Below are 18,220 nucleotides of genomic sequence, written 5' to 3'. Positions count from 1 at the left end.
CGAAAGGCAAGGGTCCCGAGTTCGAGTCTCGGTCGGGCACACAGTTTTAATCTGCCAGGAAGTTTCATATCAGCGCACACTCCGCTGCAGAGTGAAAATCTCATTCTGGAAACATCCCCCAGGCTGTGGCTAAGCCATGTCTCCGCATATCCTTTCTTTCAGGAGTGCTAGTTCTGCAAGGTTCGCAGGAGAGCTTCTGTAAAGTTTGGAAGGTAGGAGACGAGGTACTGGCAGTAGTAAAGCTGTGAGTACCGGGCGTGAGTCGTGCTTCGGTAGCTCAGTTGGTAGAGCACTTGCCCGCGAAAGGCAAAGGTCCCGAGTACGAGTCTCGGTCGGGCACACAGTTTTAATCTGCCAGGAAGTTTCATATCAGCGCACACTCCGCTGTAGAGTGAAAATCTCGTTCTGGAAACATCCCCAAGGCTGTGGCTAAGCCATGTCTCCGCAATATCCTTTCTTTCAGGAGTGCTAGTTCTGCAAGGTTCGCAGGAGAGCTTCGGTAAAGTTTGGAAGGTAGGAGACGAGGTACTGGCAGAAGTAAAGCTGTGAGTACCGGGCGTAGTCGTGCTTCGGTAGCTCAGTTGGTAGAGCACTTGCCCGCGAAAGGCAAAGGTGCTGAGTTCGAGTCTCGGTCGGGCACACAGTTTTAATCTGCCAGGAAGTTTCATATCAGCGCACACTCCGCTGCAGAGCGAAAATCTCATTCCAGTAATGTAACACAATGTTTTCTCTGGAAAAAATGAAGAATATGTTGTGGGATGTCGTGGAACGTTTCCTCTTGAGCCCCTGTATTTCCGTGAAGTACCGATAGGTAACGACGTCATACGTGGCCTTCAAAATGGCATCTCGAACGGAGCAGCGTTCCAAGGAGAGAGCTGTTATTGAGTTTCTTTTGGTGGAAAACCACAGTATTGCAGATATTCACAGGCGCTTGCAGAGCGTCTATGGAGTCCTGCCAGTGAACAAAAGCACGTTGAATCGCTCAGGGATGCATCTGTCTTCATCGCAACGCCTCTCATAAAAAACAACATCTCTATCTTCATAATACTGATTTCTGCCCACAAAAAAAAAATTTTCGTTTTCATTTATTTAGTTACTAGTCAGACGAGTGAAGCTCTGTACCGTTTGAAGTTAATTGAATCAAGTCTCGATTGACATGTTCAACTCTTACTCGTAGTACTTACCTACGTTACCAATTTAGCTAGAGCTTGATGCCTCAATATTTTTCATAATTAACTATCCTACTTTGCCTGGATGTGCTATAATGCTTCGTTCTTCTAAACTCTTCCTCAAAATTCTTCTTGTGCAGTACCATATTTCAAATACTTCAGCTTTTGGTATTTGTACAGCTTAATATCTATGTTTCGTTTACTTATAACACCACACTGCAAACGTTTTCAAGGAAGACATCTTAGCACTTAAATTTATATTCACAGTCAACATATATCCCTTTTTCAAAGAACGTTTTCTTGCCATTGGTAGCCTACATTTTATATCCTCTTCACTTCTGCCCGCGTCACTTACCTCGCTGCCCAAATAGCAAAATTCGTTTACTGTTTTCGGCGTCTTATTCCTTAACCTAATTTTCTCAGCATCAAGTGACTTAAATCGACAGCAGTCCATTACCATTCTTTTACTTATATCCACCTTATAACTTCTTTTCATTCCGTTCAACTGAACTGCTTTGCCGTCTCTAATAGAATTACAGCATATTTGGCTAAGCTAATTTCTTTTATTTCTTCTCCCTCAAATACAATTTCCTTTCCAAACGTGTCCGTAGTTTCCATTACTGATGGCTCAGAATTCAATTTGTATGATTTGTAAGACAGCTTACTACGAAGTTTCTTTCTTTTCTCAGTTACTGAATTTTTTCGTGTCATTTTGTTACTTCTTTCTTGTTTATCACAATTTTTAGATAAACTTCCCCTCCGTATATACTGATAACTTCACATTTACAGCGAGTGTATTACATGAATATTATAAAAATCTTTTGTAATTCTACAAATGCTATAAATTATTTACCGTTTTCAAAACTATCTTCTAAGCCATGCCGTAATGACAGTATCGCTTCACGTTCTTTTGATTCATTCTATTTGTTATCCCTTTGTTAGTGTCAAAATATTTTAACATGAGTGAAAAATTCCTGTAAAATTCTGTCTCAAAAACGCAGAAAACGAAAAAAAAAACACACGCAGGAATGTGCTTATGTACAGATCCACACATACTGTGACGAATTTGCTGTCACTGCAAGAATAACTCAGCATAGTCTCTTTGCGCCGTTTTCGTTTTTCCTTTAATGACCCCGCACAGGAGGAGCATATTGGCCAACTCTTCAACAGTAAGCCTATTCGTACAGCAATTCATTATTCTTAACGTGCAAATAACATTACCGCAAAAACAAACCTGAGACAGAACCATGCATTACTTCTACAAACTTGAGGGCGAAGATTAAAGTACACATTACTGCCGTGAACAGCAAATATCGTGAGTATATGGAACACGTTTGTTTCCAAACAAGAACCACAGTGCATTCCGTTGACAATTGCTCTGTTTTGCAGGCATTTTCGGTATAATGCCGATACAAAGGTGAATGTTATCAAACGAAATCCAGTTACTGTGTAACAGGTCATCGGAGGCCAACGGCATCTTATGCAGCAAAGCTCAGAAATTATACCTGAAGAACGTCTGAAATTTTGATGATGGTTTTCGAGTTCACCGTGTAGATGTAGATACAGGTATAGAAATAGATATACAGGTTGTTATGGATACAGGTGCAGATATTATTATTGTTGACTCAGGACAGTGTTCTGAGCACAATTACATCAGTATTTACTGACCAATAATTACAGCTATGAGGATTACTATGTTTAGGTTGATTAGTACGTCGAAGTATAAGTGACAAGATAAAGTCATTCATGTTTGTGTTACCGTGGGCTGCAGTTCAGGTGCTGAACTGTGGATTTGTGGATGCAAAACGAGAAGTCTATGTCGACAGGCGTAGTTCACTTAGTGGTGCAGTTATGACTGTGCGGAAAACAAGCAGTAAATTATGTGACATCTTCGCAGAAAGGTCGTTAGATGCAGAATAAAGCAACCAACACACTGAAATGGCTACACGTTAAGGTACCAAAGATCACAAGACCTGTCCTTATACCGCTAACAGGCTGTGCAGGTAGACATGTAGATATAAATAAACAGCACCGCAAACCTAAAGAATTATGTGGTAATTCATTCTAATTTCACCTTCATAGGGCTAAAGTTATTATTGGCTTTCTGCGTTGCATGGTACTTACCTTAGTCGCAATTGGGTCGCAGTCGTGATATGCAGCGTACAACAGGAGGCCACAGAAAATGCTTATGACGTTCATCAGCATCAAGCCGAAAGTGAACCCCATCAGAGACCTGTTGAACGTGGAAGTTCCTCAAAAGAACGTACTGAGTTCAAATATAAGATGAAGAAACTACAAAAAATAGTGCGATAAAGAATAATCAACTGGCACTATTAAGAAGGGACAAGTGGTTATGAATAGTTGTGGCAAAATACACTCCTGGAAATTGAAATAAGAACACCGTGAATTCATTGTCCCAGGAAGGGGAAACTTTATTGACACATTCCTGGGGTCAGATACATCACATGATCACACTGACAGAACCACAGGCACATAGACACAGGCAACAGAGCATGCACAATGTCGGCACTAGTACAGTGTATATCCACCTTTCGCAGCAATGCAGGCTGCTATTCTCCCATGGAGACGATCGTAGAGATGCTGGATGTAGTCCTGTGGAACGGCTTGCCATGCCATTTCCACCCGGCGCCTCAGTTGGACCAGCGTTCGTGCTGGACGTGCAGACCGCGTGAGACGACGCTTCATCCAGTCCCAAACATGCTCAATGGGGGACAGATCCGGAGATCTTGCTGGCCAGGGTAGTTGACTTACACCTTCTAGAGCACGTTGGGTGGCACGGGCTACATGCGGACGTGCATTGTCCTGTTGGAACAGCAAGTTCCCTTGCCGGTCTAGGAATGGTAAAACGATGGGTTCGATGACGGTTTGGATGTACCGTGCACTATTCAGTGTCCCCTCGACGATCGCCAGTGGTGTACGGCCAGTGTAGGAGATCGCTCCCCACACCATGATGCCGGGTGTTGGCCCTGTGTGCCTCGGTCGTATGCAGTCCTGATTGTGGCGCTCACCTGCACGGCGCCAAACACGCATACGACCATCATTGGCACCAAGGCAGAAGCGACTCTCATCGCTGAAGACGACACGTCTCCATTCGTCCCTCCATTCACGCCTGTCGCGACACCACTGGAGGCGGGCTGCACGATGTTGGGGCGTGAGCGGAAGACGGCCTAACGGTGTGCGGGACCGTAGCCCAGCTTCATGGAGACGGTTGCGAATGGTCCTCGCCGATACCCCAGGAGCAACAGTGTCCCTAATTTGCTGGGAAGTGGCGGTGCGGTCCTCTATGGCACTGCATAGGATCCTACGGTCTTGGCGCGCATCCGTGCGTCGCTGCGGTCCGGTCCAAGGTCGACGGGCACGTGCACCTTCCGCCGACCACTGGCGACAACATCGATGTACTGTGGAGACCTCACACCCCACGTGTTGAGCAATTCGGCGGTACGTCCACCCGGCCTCCCGCATGCCCACTATACGCCCTCGCTCAAAGTCCGTCAACTGCACATACGGTTCACGTCCACGCTGTCGCGGCATGCTACCAGTGTTAAAGACTGCGATGGAGCTCCGTATGCCACGGCAAACTGGCTGACACTGACGGCGGCGGTGCACAAATGCTGCGCAGCTAGCGCCATTCGACGGCCAACACCGCGGTTCCTGGTGTGTCCGCTGTGCCGTGCGTGTGATCATTGCTTGTACAGCCCTCTCGCAGTGTCCGGAGCAAGTATGGTGGGTCTGACACACCGGTGTCAATGTGTTCTTTTTTCCATTTCCAGGAGTGCAGGTGAAAGATAGAAAAATTATCTGTCTTCCACTCTGAGTTGAACAACGTTCCTAAAACCAATGTAAAATTTAAAAGCAATACGCTGGCGCTTCGTTGTCATCAGTTGATAAAGTAATTACTGTACTCAATGTAGCCCCGCGGAATTGCAAAAGGGATGGTAGTGTATACTTGACAATGATCACTTACTTTCGAGCAGCCGACATGCTCGGCAGCGCCAGGAACTTCTGCACCATCCCCTGGTTGATCGAAATTCCGCCCACACAGGAAACTGTTGCGCCCACCACCACGGTCCAGAAGGAGCTTCGTACGAATGGGTCTGGAGTCATCCTGTGGGCAACACAATGTCTCAGATGCATTCCTTGGCACCATCTGTGTCTAATGATAGGAGAAATCATCAGGCACCAACTACCAAAATAATTGTTATCTCTGGCGACTTACAATTATCAGCAGTTAGTGTTGCACTACGTGCATAAAGCAACCATTTCATTGAAACATTGATTAGAAGGAAACTGTAAAACGGTCAGGTGAGGTGTTGGTGAGGTAGAGATGACGGTATGGTGTTGCCTCGCACTTCGAAGATGTCTGTATTAGCTCTTTTTGTTCATAATTCAAATAAGACATGAACCATTACATCTGGGGTTCTAACATACTGTAATACTTTCATATTTAGATATGGCACTCAAAATAAGAACAATAAAGATGTTCTGTTGCTATTACACTTCGGTCACCGAAATGTTTTTTAATGAACACAACGCAATTTGGCAATAGTCAAACGGCGGTGTGTTCATTTAAACACAATTTATGATTGTTGCTCAGCAACATCAAAAATCAGTTACAGTAGCTTCAACTTGCACTGTTACATTGTAGGCTTCGCGTGTACCCCTCCACTTTGATTGCTATTTTTCCATACTTAGTTTTAACAGTAGGATTGTAACACATTTTATGTAGTCAACTGTAGAACAATGTTTTGGGTCTAGTGAAGGACAGTATTAAATACACACACTGTAAATACACACACTATAAATACACAGAGTGTAACAAAATCATACACACTTCGAGTGTTAGCAGAGGGTAGTGAAGGGTACATATTGAGCTTACGAACATACGGTACGTTTCAACGGAACTCTAAAAATCACGAATTTCGCAGCTTCCCTTTTACGCAGGGCATTTGCGAAGATAATGTCAATTACAATTATTAAATTTCTTTTAGACAAGAAATTTAAATTGCTTGCACAGACGAATACTGAAAGGAAAGAAGACAGTCAGGTACGTAGGCAACGTATCTGTGTCATTGAAAGTTAATAAAATTATGTCGTAAGGAATGTACAAACAAGATCCTGTTAAACAGAAACAAACATAAATAATTGGTAAACATTAGGTTTACTTCCATCATCACAATCGGATAAAATAACGACATCACCATCAAGGTTTAAGTTAAAATTCCAAACGTAAAATTATTTCGTCCACCATCACAATTATTATTTGGGGCTTGGTCAAAATCCCAAGCTTTCGTTTATTGCTTCCATCACAGTTGTCACAGACAACGTCTGATCTAGGCCATGATGGCGACTATGCGGAATATCACACAAAATTTCGGATTGTATCCGAATCTGATGCGACGAGTTAACCGATAACATTTTGCCTAAGACCTCCAACAGGAAAGACTTTGTGGTGTAACCGAAAACTTGAAAAGGGATGAAACCCACAGCCTATACTTATTACTAGCATTCTTTTTATACTCTGGAAGGGACAACTCGAAACGTGCAGACTAGTCATAACTATTTTATAAACTACCTAATTTCTATTTCTTACCATGAGATAAGAAGGAAAGCGTCAATTACCGAATAATACGACAGGCATATCGGTGAGCGAAGACTGAGGAGAACTAAAGTTGCCGGATTGCGTTCTTCACTGTCATAAGGGCTCACCACTTACATTGCTGAAGGGCACACAACACGATCACCTATGGTTCGTAAAACCAATAATTTGGAATGCAGCCATTTCATTTATGCAGTAAACATAACCTGAGACTGTATGTAGCCCATTATGTCCTGAACTAACTCAATATATACGGTTATGAATTACTTATAAATAAAGGAGACGACTCACAGAAAGACAGAAGCATTGCATTATCGATAGTCACACAAACAAAATGTATGGAGCTCGGCTAGCTTTCGGGATGCACTTCATTTTTCTAGCTGTAGGAAAGACATGCACAGAAATACAAACACATGCACAAACACACACACACACACACACACACACACACACACACACACACACTTGACTCCCTGCATTGTGCTCAGTCAACTGCCAGCTCTTTACTGGCCCATAGTGAGTGTACAGGCATGAGGTGGTGTGGGGTGTGGTGAGAGGTGGGAGGCAAGGAGGGGGTTTGGGGGGGGGGGAGTGTCTAGCGACTCATGGCAGAGTGGGGAGCCATCGGTGGACTAGTTACGGGTACAGGAAGGGGGGGGGGGGTAGACAGCTGGTACACAAACACATACACACAACACGTGTGAAAGCAGCCATATTATATCCCAGCTCTGCTGTAACCACTGCACAGTGTTTCACATTGGTATGACAACCAACCAGTTGTCAACTAGAATGAATGGCCACTGCCAAACTGTTGCCAAAAACAAGGTAGACCACCCAGTGGCACAGTATGTGAGATTTCAATGGCTGCTTCACAGCTCATGCCATCTGGATCCTCACCACCACCATCAGCTCTTCTGAGCCATGCAGATGGCAGCTATTCTTACAGCACATCCTTCACCCGCTTATCCTTCCAAGCCCTAACCTAAGGTAAGCCCTCCCCTTGCCACCAAATAGCGGGTGTGTGTGTGTGTGTGTGTGTGTGTGTGTGTGTGTGTGTGCCAGCTGTCTGCCACCTGCCCCGTCTACCTGCAGCCCTAGCTAGCCCAGAGACAACTCCCCACTCTCTCCATGAGCCACTAGACGCTTCCCTCGCAAATCCCCTCCTAGCCTCCCGCTTCTCCGCATCCCACCCCATACCCGCACCTCACCACTGTATACTCGTTGTGGGCCTGTAAAGAGCTGGTAGTCGACTGAACACAATGCAAGGAGACAGGTGTGTTTATATGAGTGGGTGTGCGTGTGTGTTTCTGTACATGTACATTTTTGCGACAGATTTTCTTGGCAGACTGTCTGCTAACGCTGTATGCACCATAGCTCTCTGGGAACATGTTAGCTGGGAACAGGTAGAGGCTGTGGCGGCGGTGCTGCACTCTGTTGCCCTGTGTTGATAGTGGCAGCTACCACTCATCGCTCTGGACAGAATAAAATGTTGTTGAGTGATGCTCCACCAAAAAGTGTAAGATTTGCATTTCACACTCGACAGCAATGAACTATCCCTTTTAAGATGATGTGTATTGTATACATTAATATGTAGTGTATGAAAATCGATAAAAATGAATTACGTAAATTGTGTTCAAATTGCAATACCTCACTAAGTGTTTAATATTATTATTAATGATTTTCATCTCGTTTGTTTTCCTCTTAAAAGCGATTCTTCATGTGCTTTTTTCCTAAAGAATTCGCTTGTTTTCTTCAAGCAGCAGTGAGTAACTGTAGTGTAATGACGCATAAAATATTCCGCATTAACTGTCAAAATACTTTTATTAACAAAAGCAGAGACGCATCTTCAAGTGCTAGATTTTTTAAAAACCATGGAACAGCAAAGTTATTATTTAGAGCGAAGTCTCATCGTTGATCATCGAAATAAAACCGGTATCATGCTAAAAGCAGTTTTCTATGATCGAACTGACTGTGATCGCACGGCATCTCCAAGTGACAGGAAGCTTCTAAAATATATGGGTGATGAGTTGTACTGTCCTTTATGGTAAATGAGTATGATGAAGTTTGTGAAACTCTTCCAGTGCGGGATCTATAGGAAAGCACGCACTCCGCACGTTTTGAGATCCATGTATGGAATCATTGAATACTTGATGCTGATCTAAAGTGATATTTAAGATATTCAGTCGGATTTAAAACAACAGAATTGCCCATTTTTAAGCTACCCATAGTCGAAGGAAGTTGCTAACACAGGTCTCAGTAAACGTCTACAGGGTTATCTAATTGCTGCTAGAGATTTAGAACAGGGCAACGATATTAATCAGTACGTTCGCGTCATAATTATTCCTTGACATAAGGGTCCTACGTGACGAACAAATATCAAATTCCTATCGCTGACGGGAGAGTCGAAGCTCTTCAGAGACGCTCGTATAGTGATCCACCCTGGTGCTCGCAAAAGACACACCTGTGACAATTAACACGGCGAGCATGTGAGAGGTCTTAATGAGCAGAAGTTTTCCTTAATGTCTGCTAAAGAATTTCTTCTAGCAATTTCCTACTAAATTACACTCCTGGAAATTGAAATAAGAACACCGTGAATTCATTGTCCCAGGAAGGGGAAACTTTATTGACACATTCCTGGGGTCAGATACATCACATGATCACACTGATAGAACCACAGGCACATAGACACAGGCAACAGAGCATGCACAATGTCGGCACTAGTACAGTGTATATCCACCTTTCGCAACAATGCAGGCTGCTATTCTCCCATGGAGACGATCGTAGAGATGCTGGATGTAGTCCTGTGGAACGGCTTGCCATGCCATTTCCACCTGGCGCCTCAGTTGGACCAGCGTTCGTGCTGGACGTGCAGACCGCGTGAGACGTCGCTTCATCCAGTCCCAAACATGCTCAATGGGGGACAGATCCGGAGATCTTGCTGGCCAGGGTAGTTGACTTACACCTTCTAGAGCACGTTGGGTGGCACGGGCTACATGCGGACTTGCATTGTCCTGTTGGAACAGCAAGTTCCCTTGCCGGTCTAGGAATGGTAGAACGATGGGTTCGATGACGGTTTGGATGTACCGTGCACTATTCAGTGTCCCCTCGACGATCGCCAGTGGTGTACGGCCAGTGTAGGAGATCGCTCCCCACGCCATGATGCCGGGTGTTGGCCCTGTGTGCCTCGGTCGTATGCAGTCCTGATTGTGGCGCTCACCTGCACGGCGCCAAACACGCATACGACCATCACTGGCACCAAGGCAGAAGCGACTCTCATCGCTGAAGACGACACGTCTCCATTCGTCCCTCCATTCACGCCTGTCGCGACACCACTGGAGGCGGGCTGCACGATGTTGGGGCGTGAGCGGAAGATGGCCTAACGGTGTGCGGGACCGTAGCCCAGCTTCATGGAGACGGTTGCGAATGGTCCTCGCCGATACCCCAGGAGCAACAGTGTCCCTAATTTGCTGGGAAGTGGCGGTGCGGTCCCCTACGGCACTGCGTAGGATCCTACGGTCTTGGCGTGCATCCGTGCGTCGCTGCGGTCCGGTCCCAGGTCGACGGGCACGTGCACCTTCCGCCGACCACTGGCGACAACATCGATGTACTGTGGAGACCTCACGCCCCACGTGTTGAGCAATTCGGCGGTACGTCCACCCGGCCTCCCGCATGCCCACTATACGCCCTCGCTCAAAGTCCGTCAACTGCACATACGGTTCACGTCCACGCTGTCGCGGCATGCTACCAGTGTTAAAGACTGCGATGGAGCTCCGTATGCCACGGCAAACTGGCTGACACTGACGGCGGCGGTGCACAAATGCTGCGCAGCTAGCGCCATTCGACGGCCAACACCGCGGTTCCTGGTGTGTCCGCTGTGCCGGGCGTGTGATCATTGCTTGTACAGCCCTCTCGCAGTGTCCGGAGCAAGTATGGTGGGTCTGACACACCAGTCTCAATGTGTTCTTTTTTCCATTTCCAGGAGTGTATATAAAAAAGAAAGTAAGAACTTTAACTGCACTTGGCTGTATCGCGATTAACTGACGACTCACGACGCCCTTGAATCGCAGTAATGTGCAGTACCACTGAGCTAAAGAAATGCTGCTGCGATTAGGTCTCTCTCATCGCAATATGGGTTGCTGAGCGGCATAACGCAACGTTTAAGATTACATTAATTATTGCTCATATGAAGTACGGTATTCCTGGAGTCCAAGAACTAAATTTTCTGTCTCAGGGTCTGATTTTACCAGAGCATCATGTAACATAAGTCATCGAAGTGGAAAGGGAATGCCAAGTGAATGTAGTGGAACATTTCAGGATCACAAGCGGAAGTAAATACACTATCACACGGCTACTAAAAATTTGCAACGATGTTGCAGATTCTTAGCTTTACTAGGCATAGCTGTGAAGCGAAAAGCTTGTTAGTGAAATGCTTGTCGTGATCATCTTGTGCGGACGATCAGTGGCGAGGCGCGTGCGTGTTTGGTTTTGATGCAACGATATATTCCGACACCTTCTAACGTCGCTTTTCAAGCTGTCTTTCTTTAAGGCATTCAATCAGATTCATTGCAGAATTCCTCATTTTTTTAAGCTTTCCAGCGTGGGAGAGGGCTGTCAACGCAGGGGCTACTTAAATTCAGTGCAATGATGGAAAAATGGTTCAAATGGCTCTGAGCACTATGGGACTTAACTTCTGAGGTCATCAATCCCCTAGAACTTAGAAGTACTTAAACCTAACTAACCTAAGGACATCACACACATCCATGCCCGAGGCAGGATTCGAACCTGCGACCGTAGCGGTTGCGCGGCTCCAGACTGTAGCGCCTAGAACCACTCGGCCACTCCGGCCGGCAATGATGGTAAAGTTAGTGATATTAGTTTCAGCCAATGCAGCATACGCATGTGGCGTATCTAATTTTCTGTTACGGTTATAATTTCATCAAGCGCAAGCGAATAAAATTCTTACGTCAGCAGTTGGTAAAGAAAGCTTATTTCCATGGGATAAAAACTAATTGGAAATCATCCTTGCTCCACACACCACAAAACTGGGAGATATCAAAAACTTCGCACTTCGAAATCGACTGTGTCTATCTGCAGTCTTGTGACACATATAAACAGAATTCCACTTGCCGGCCGGTGTGGCCGTGCGGTTCTAGGGACTTCAGTCTGGAATCGCGTGACCGCTACGGTCGCAGGTTCGAATCCTGCCTCGGGCATGGATGTGTGTGATGTCCTTAGGTTAGTTAGGTTTAAGTAGTTCTAAATTCTAGGGGATTGATGACCTCAGATGTTGAGTCCCATAGTGCTCAGAGCCATTTTAGAATTCCACGAGAATGTGGAAGTATGTTGATGGGGATGGGAAGAAGAAGAAACGCAGTCAACAAATTATTCGATGGCACGCAGGAATTTTTTGAGGATTCAGAAGAGAGAAAACTGAAAATTATGTACATTAACACAGCAACTAAACTGCAGATGTAGGCAATATCCAGTTCTGCACTTTCATACTTTTTACACTTTGGGATCAATACATACAGCGCATTTCTTTTGTAATTTTCTCCCGGTGTTTCGTCTCTATTTGATGAAAAGAATCTAAACCCATGTCACTGATAGTTTCTTTCGAATCTTTCCAGTAACTAATCTTTTGTGTTGTGGCTTGGTATTAGTAAAATGGACTACTACTCCTGCTTACAAGAGCTATGTCACCGAGGCTGCCATAATGCTTATGAATAGTATCGAAATATGTCACAAGTGGAACACGCATTTGATTACCCAGAATTTCCATGTTTGTTTGGGTAGCTATATAAAAAAAGGAAGAAGGAAACCTAATTTGTCCATCGGCATAACTCATTCGAACAGCAACAGATAAAATTATCGAAGATAGTATTCCATTTAAATTTGTAACGCTGATAAATAATACTCCTCCCGAACAGGCCATGAAGGCCCAAAGATACCGACCGGCCGCCGTGTCATCCTCACCCCACAGGCGTCACCGGATGCAGATATGGAGGGGCATGTGGTCAGCACACCGCTGCTCCGGACGTATGTCAGTTTCCGAGACCGGAGCCGCTACTTCTCAATCAAGTAGCTCCTCAGTTTGCCTCACAAGGGCTGAGTGCACCCCGCTTGCCCACAGCGTTCGGCAGACCAGATGGTCACCCATCCAAGTGCCAGCCCAACCAGACGGCGCATAATTTCGGTGATCTCTCGGGATCTGAAGTTACCACTGCGGCAAGGCCGTTGGCTTAAGCCGCAGCTGAGTTAGTGGTAAACCATGGCCGTGGCTTCAAATTCCAAGCTTTCTGTAGCTGTGGCAGAGTCTACACCACGTATTCTATTGTTGAGTTATAAGCTATGACGCGAATGTATCAGTTACCACCGTATTAAATCAACAGAAATTATTGCAGAGTTCTGACTGAGTCTCCGGCCTCCAGTTTTCGTCTTTTCTTTTCTTATTGGGCTTCTTATTGCCCTGAAAACGCTGAGGTAAATGTGCGTATTCTGTGTGGCGTAACATCCATAATTCCATTCTTCCTGATTCAATGGACATGTGCATTGGTAGTAAATAGTGGCTACAAAGTTCTTGCAAGTGAACGAATAGCAATGATAATTGTAACGATAACAAACTAATGATCTATTAAGTTTGTTGCATTACAGAAGAAGGTTAACGATGAAAAATAGAAATCAGTAAAAACAGCTGATCGTGCAGTTGGTGCATTGTGGCTATTTGCAGAATAAAAGGAAAAATTGAAACGATACATATCGGTAGTCCACTAAGATCAAAATCAGCTTTTACCATTGCCTTCGGTCACGAGACAAGCATGGCGGCATGGAGCAGACATGATACTGCTTCCATTAGCTCTCCGTCATTGCCCTGGTTATCATTACTGTAGGCATTACAGAACATGGTAAACAAAACCAGTAGAAATTTAAAAGTGCGATGATCTTATTAAGGTCGAAATATTAAATTTTCTTATAAACGCGACAACTGTTCAGATTATTTCGTCAGGGCGGCCGGGGTAGCCGAGCGGTTATAGGCGCTACAGTCTGGAACCGCGTGACTGCAACGGTCGCAGGTTCGAATTCTGCTTCGGGCATGGATGTGTGTGATGTCCTTAGGTTAGCTATGTTTAAGTAGTTCTAAGTTCTAGAGGACTGATTACTCAGATGTTAAGTCCCATAGTGCTCAGTGTCATTTGAACCATTTGAACTTCGTCAGTATGAAAAAAGAATATAAAGAGAATTTACCAGAGTCGCTCAGAACCAATCCCGAAAGTGAGTGAACTATCATGACCACCTAAAGCGTTTAATTTTGAACACAGCGATGAGCGGTAGCTGGCGCTTTCGATAGAGGGCGAGAGAACGCATTGCCGCTGCCATAGCCGGTAGCGGTTGCCTGCTAACACGGCCGAACACTTCTGAAGCATGCAGCGTTCACAGGCAGACAATCTACCAAGTAATCTATGGCAAAAACGTTATTAGACGGAACTGTTGTTGTAGGTGTGTCTGGAAGTGAAATACGTTGTAGCTCTTCTACGACTACACTCATTGCTTTAATATTCAGACAAAAGGCGCTATAAAAATTTAGCCATTGAATGGTCTCCCTAATCAAATATTGCATTCATTAGACGTGCAGTTTACCGCCAGACCAGGGGTGTAGTTCTAAGAGAATGGCTCGAACAGAAGACCACACTTCCTCCAGAAACTGTCGCCGGCTACAGCGTTGTCACTTTGTGCAGATAACCGGACTTTCAGAATTATGAGAGTTGCGACATTATTTGACCCACATCTCGATCGGCACCTACTTAGGCTCTGTGGCTTCCGGCCGCTGGCCAGGTTTTATGCCCAATAGTATGATGATGATGATGATGATGATGAGGTCCCATACTCCGAGGAGCGTAGGGGACGATGCGGGAGACCCGCACCGCCGACTAGGCGAGGTCCTAGCGGAGGTAGTTTGCCATTGCCTTCTTCCGACCGTAATGGGGATGAATGACGATGAAGACGACACAACAACACCCAGTCATCTCGAGGCAGGAAAATCCATAACCCCGTCGGCAATTGAACCCGGTACCCCGTGCGCGGGAAGCGAGAACGCTACCGTAAGACCACGAGCTGCAATAGTATACGTTAAGCAAATGACCTGAGTTGCACCTATATGTTCTTCCATTCCCCTTCATATCGCATCTTAACAATTCCGCTCTTAACACTGAACTGGGGCGTCGTTTTGGGATCCTTCGTCCCGTTACTCGGTGATAATCGTGACAGCGACGGTACTCACTCGAGGATGTCTGCCCGTCCGCCTTCGCTGGCCGCCCGCCACACCTCCGAGAAGCCGCCGGCGCCCACCAGTCCCATCACGAGCACCGCTATGAAGGCCGCCAGCGTGATCCCGCTCTGCAGGAAGTCCGTCCACACCACCGCCTTCAGGCCGCCCTGCCACACCACTAAGAAGCTGCATTTATCACTTCAAAAACCAGCAATGTATGCTTTCTGGGGGATGAACACCTCTAAATTGCTGTATGCTAGTGGGGTCTACACAAATACAAACTCCGTAACGACCAGTTCAAGGTCAACATCGTCCAGGACGATAAGTAGCAACAAATGACAGAGCGTGTTCAGTAGAATTGAGTGATAAAATATTTGTGTCTGAATTGCCTGGATGTTGAGCTAATAATGTACAGGATGTTCCCGCAGCAGTGGTCGGTATTCAGGGATATGACAGTGAAAGCTATACAGGGTGGTCCATTGATAGTGACCGCGCCAGATATCTCACGAATCCTGCCTCGGACATGGATGTGTGTGATGTCCTTAGGTTAGTTAGGTTTAATTAGTTTTAAGGTCTACGTGACTGATGACCTCAGAAGTTAAGTCTCATAGTTCTCAGAGCCATTTGAACCATTTTTTGAATATCTCACAAAATAAGCATCAAACGCAAAAACTGCAAAGAACGAAACTCGTCTAGCTTGAAGGGGGAAACCAGACGACGCTATGGTTGCCCCGCTAGATGACGCTGCCATAGCTCAAACTGATATCAACTGCGTTTTTTTGAAATAGAAACCCCCACTTTTATTACATATTCGTGTAGTACGTAAACAAATATGAATGTTTTAGTTGGATAACTTTTTTCGCTTTGTGATAAATGGCGCTTTAATAGTCACAAACGTATAAGTACGTGGTATCACGTAACATTCCGCGAGTGCGGACGGCATTTGCTTCGTGATACGTTACCCATGTTAAAAAGGACCGTTTACCAATTGCGGAAAAAGTCGATATCGTGTTGATGTATGGCTATTGTGATCAAAATGCCCAACGGGCGTGTGCTATGTATGCTGCTCGGTATCCTGGACGAAATCATCCAAGTGTACGGACCGTTCACCGGATAGTTACGTTATTTAAGGAAACAGGAAGTGTTCAGACACATGTGAAACGTGATCGGCAACAAATGATGTTGCCCAAGTAGGTGTTTTAGCTGCTGTCGCGGCTAATCCGCACATCATTAGCAGACAATTTGCGCGAGAATCTGGAATATCAAAAACTTCGCTGTTGAGAATACTACATCAACATCGATTGCACCCCTACCATATTTCTGTGCACCAGGAATTGCATGGCGACGACACTGAACGTCGTGTACAGTTCTGCCACTGGGCATAAGGGAAATTACGGGACGATGACAGATTCTTTGTACGCGTTATATTTAGCGACGAAGCGTCATTCACCAACAGCGGTAACGCAAACCGGAATAATATGCACTATTGGGCAACGGAAAATCCACGATGGCTGCGACAAGTGGAACATCAGCGACCTTGACGGGTTAATGTATGGTGCGGCATTATGGGAGGAAAGATAATTGGCCCCAATTTTATCGATGACAGTCTAAATGGTGCAATGTATGCTGATTTCCTACGTAATGTTCTACCGATGTTACTACAAGATGTTCCATTGCATGACAGAATGGCGATGTACTTCCAACATGATGGATGTCCGGCACATAGCTCGCGTGTGGTTGAATCGGTATTGAATAGCATATTTCATGACAGGTGGATTGGTCGTCGAAACGCTATACCATGGCCCGCAGGTTCACCGAATCTGACGTCCCCGGATTTCTTTCTGTGAGGAACGTTGAAAGATATCTGCTAGCGTGATCCACCGACAACGCCTGAGAACATGCGTCAGCGCATTGTCAATGGATGTGCGAACGTTCCGGCTAACTACTCGCTGTTGAGAGGAATGGCGTTACATGTATTGCCAAATGCACTGAGGTTGACGGACATCATTTTGAGCATATATTTCATTAATGTGGTATTTACAGGTAATGACGCTGTAACAGCATGTAAGAAATTGTAAGTTCACAACAGTACATATATCACATTGGAACAACCGAAATAAAATGTTCAATCGTACCTACGTTCTGCATTTTAATTTAAAAAATCTACCTGTTACCAACTGTTCGTCTAAAATTGTGGGCCATATGTTTGTGACTATTACAGCGCCATCTATCACAAAGCGAAAAAAGTGGTCCAACTAAAACATTCATATTTCTTTACGTACTACACGTATATGTAATAAAAAATGGGGGTTCCAATTTAAAAAACGCAGTTGATATCTGTTTCTCCTATGGCACCGCCATCTATCGGGCCAACTATAGCGCCATCTGGTTTCCCTCTTCTAGTTAGACAAGTTTCGTTCTTTGTAGTTTTTTTCGTTTGACCCTTATTTCGTGAGATATTTGGCCCGGTCACGATCAGTGGACCACCCTGTATACACAGTGTAAATTAATTCACGTTTTGTGAGAAAATATCATATTGAAGCAGAGATGGTCAAATGTAGTATCGATTGTGTAGTAGCGTCGCTGCTCAACAGCAATCGCTGATTCAAGGTGTTATGGGTAATGTGTTACAGTAACTTTACATCGAGAGATGTATGGAGGACTCTGAAGTGTAAGGACGTGTCGTATCTGATTTGTGCTGAATATATACTTACTCGCTCGCGCAGTAAAGATTGTTTCATTTGCAAGATACTATGATATTAGCTAACTGTAAAAGGAATCTCAACAGAAGTTGGAACTCATTAAGGTAAAGAAAGCTACTTTTTTACTAACGCAATTCGCGTATTCGTAAGTGATGATTGAGACAATGTATAGCACACTTCCAATGATTTTGGAGAGCTAACTGTTAATGTATAATAAGTTTATTCAGTGTGTTAATTGAGAGCATTATTAATTTTCAAAGAGTCAAAACACAAGGTTCAAAGTTACTGCCATATTGTTACTTACACCAAATCAACACCATTTCCTAGATCTATGTCATTTTTGATCAACTATTTTTCTCAAGAAGTTATTGTGTCATTCATATTCGATTTAATTAAAATGCCTGTTAAACAACAGCCTTGCACAATAGCTGTTTGCTAACTATACAATTTAAAGTACTAACAGAGAGCA

At 44.9% G+C, this 18,220-nt stretch overlaps 1 protein-coding gene across 1 annotated transcript in view; it reads right to left on the bottom strand.

The window, feature by feature from the left end:
- Positions 1 to 18,220, bottom strand: part of LOC126482157 (sodium-coupled monocarboxylate transporter 1-like) — a 101,951-nt gene that overhangs the window by 56,529 nt on the left and 27,202 nt on the right. The window contains exons 5-7 of the mRNA XM_050106133.1: positions 15,062 to 15,216; positions 5,155 to 5,295; positions 3,294 to 3,402 (exon numbers count right to left, since the gene is read on the bottom strand). Of these exons, the coding sequence (XP_049962090.1) occupies positions 3,294 to 3,402; positions 5,155 to 5,295; positions 15,062 to 15,216 (405 nt within the window). The remainder of the gene's footprint in view (positions 1 to 3,293; positions 3,403 to 5,154; positions 5,296 to 15,061; positions 15,217 to 18,220) is intronic.

Source organism: Schistocerca serialis, chromosome 5 (assembly GCF_023864345.2).
Source record: "Schistocerca serialis cubense isolate TAMUIC-IGC-003099 chromosome 5, iqSchSeri2.2, whole genome shotgun sequence".
Classification (NCBI taxonomy): Eukaryota; Metazoa; Arthropoda; class Insecta; order Orthoptera; family Acrididae; genus Schistocerca; species Schistocerca serialis.
Note: the sequence above shows the minus strand (reverse complement) of the source record. Positions and strands in the feature narration are given on the sequence as shown.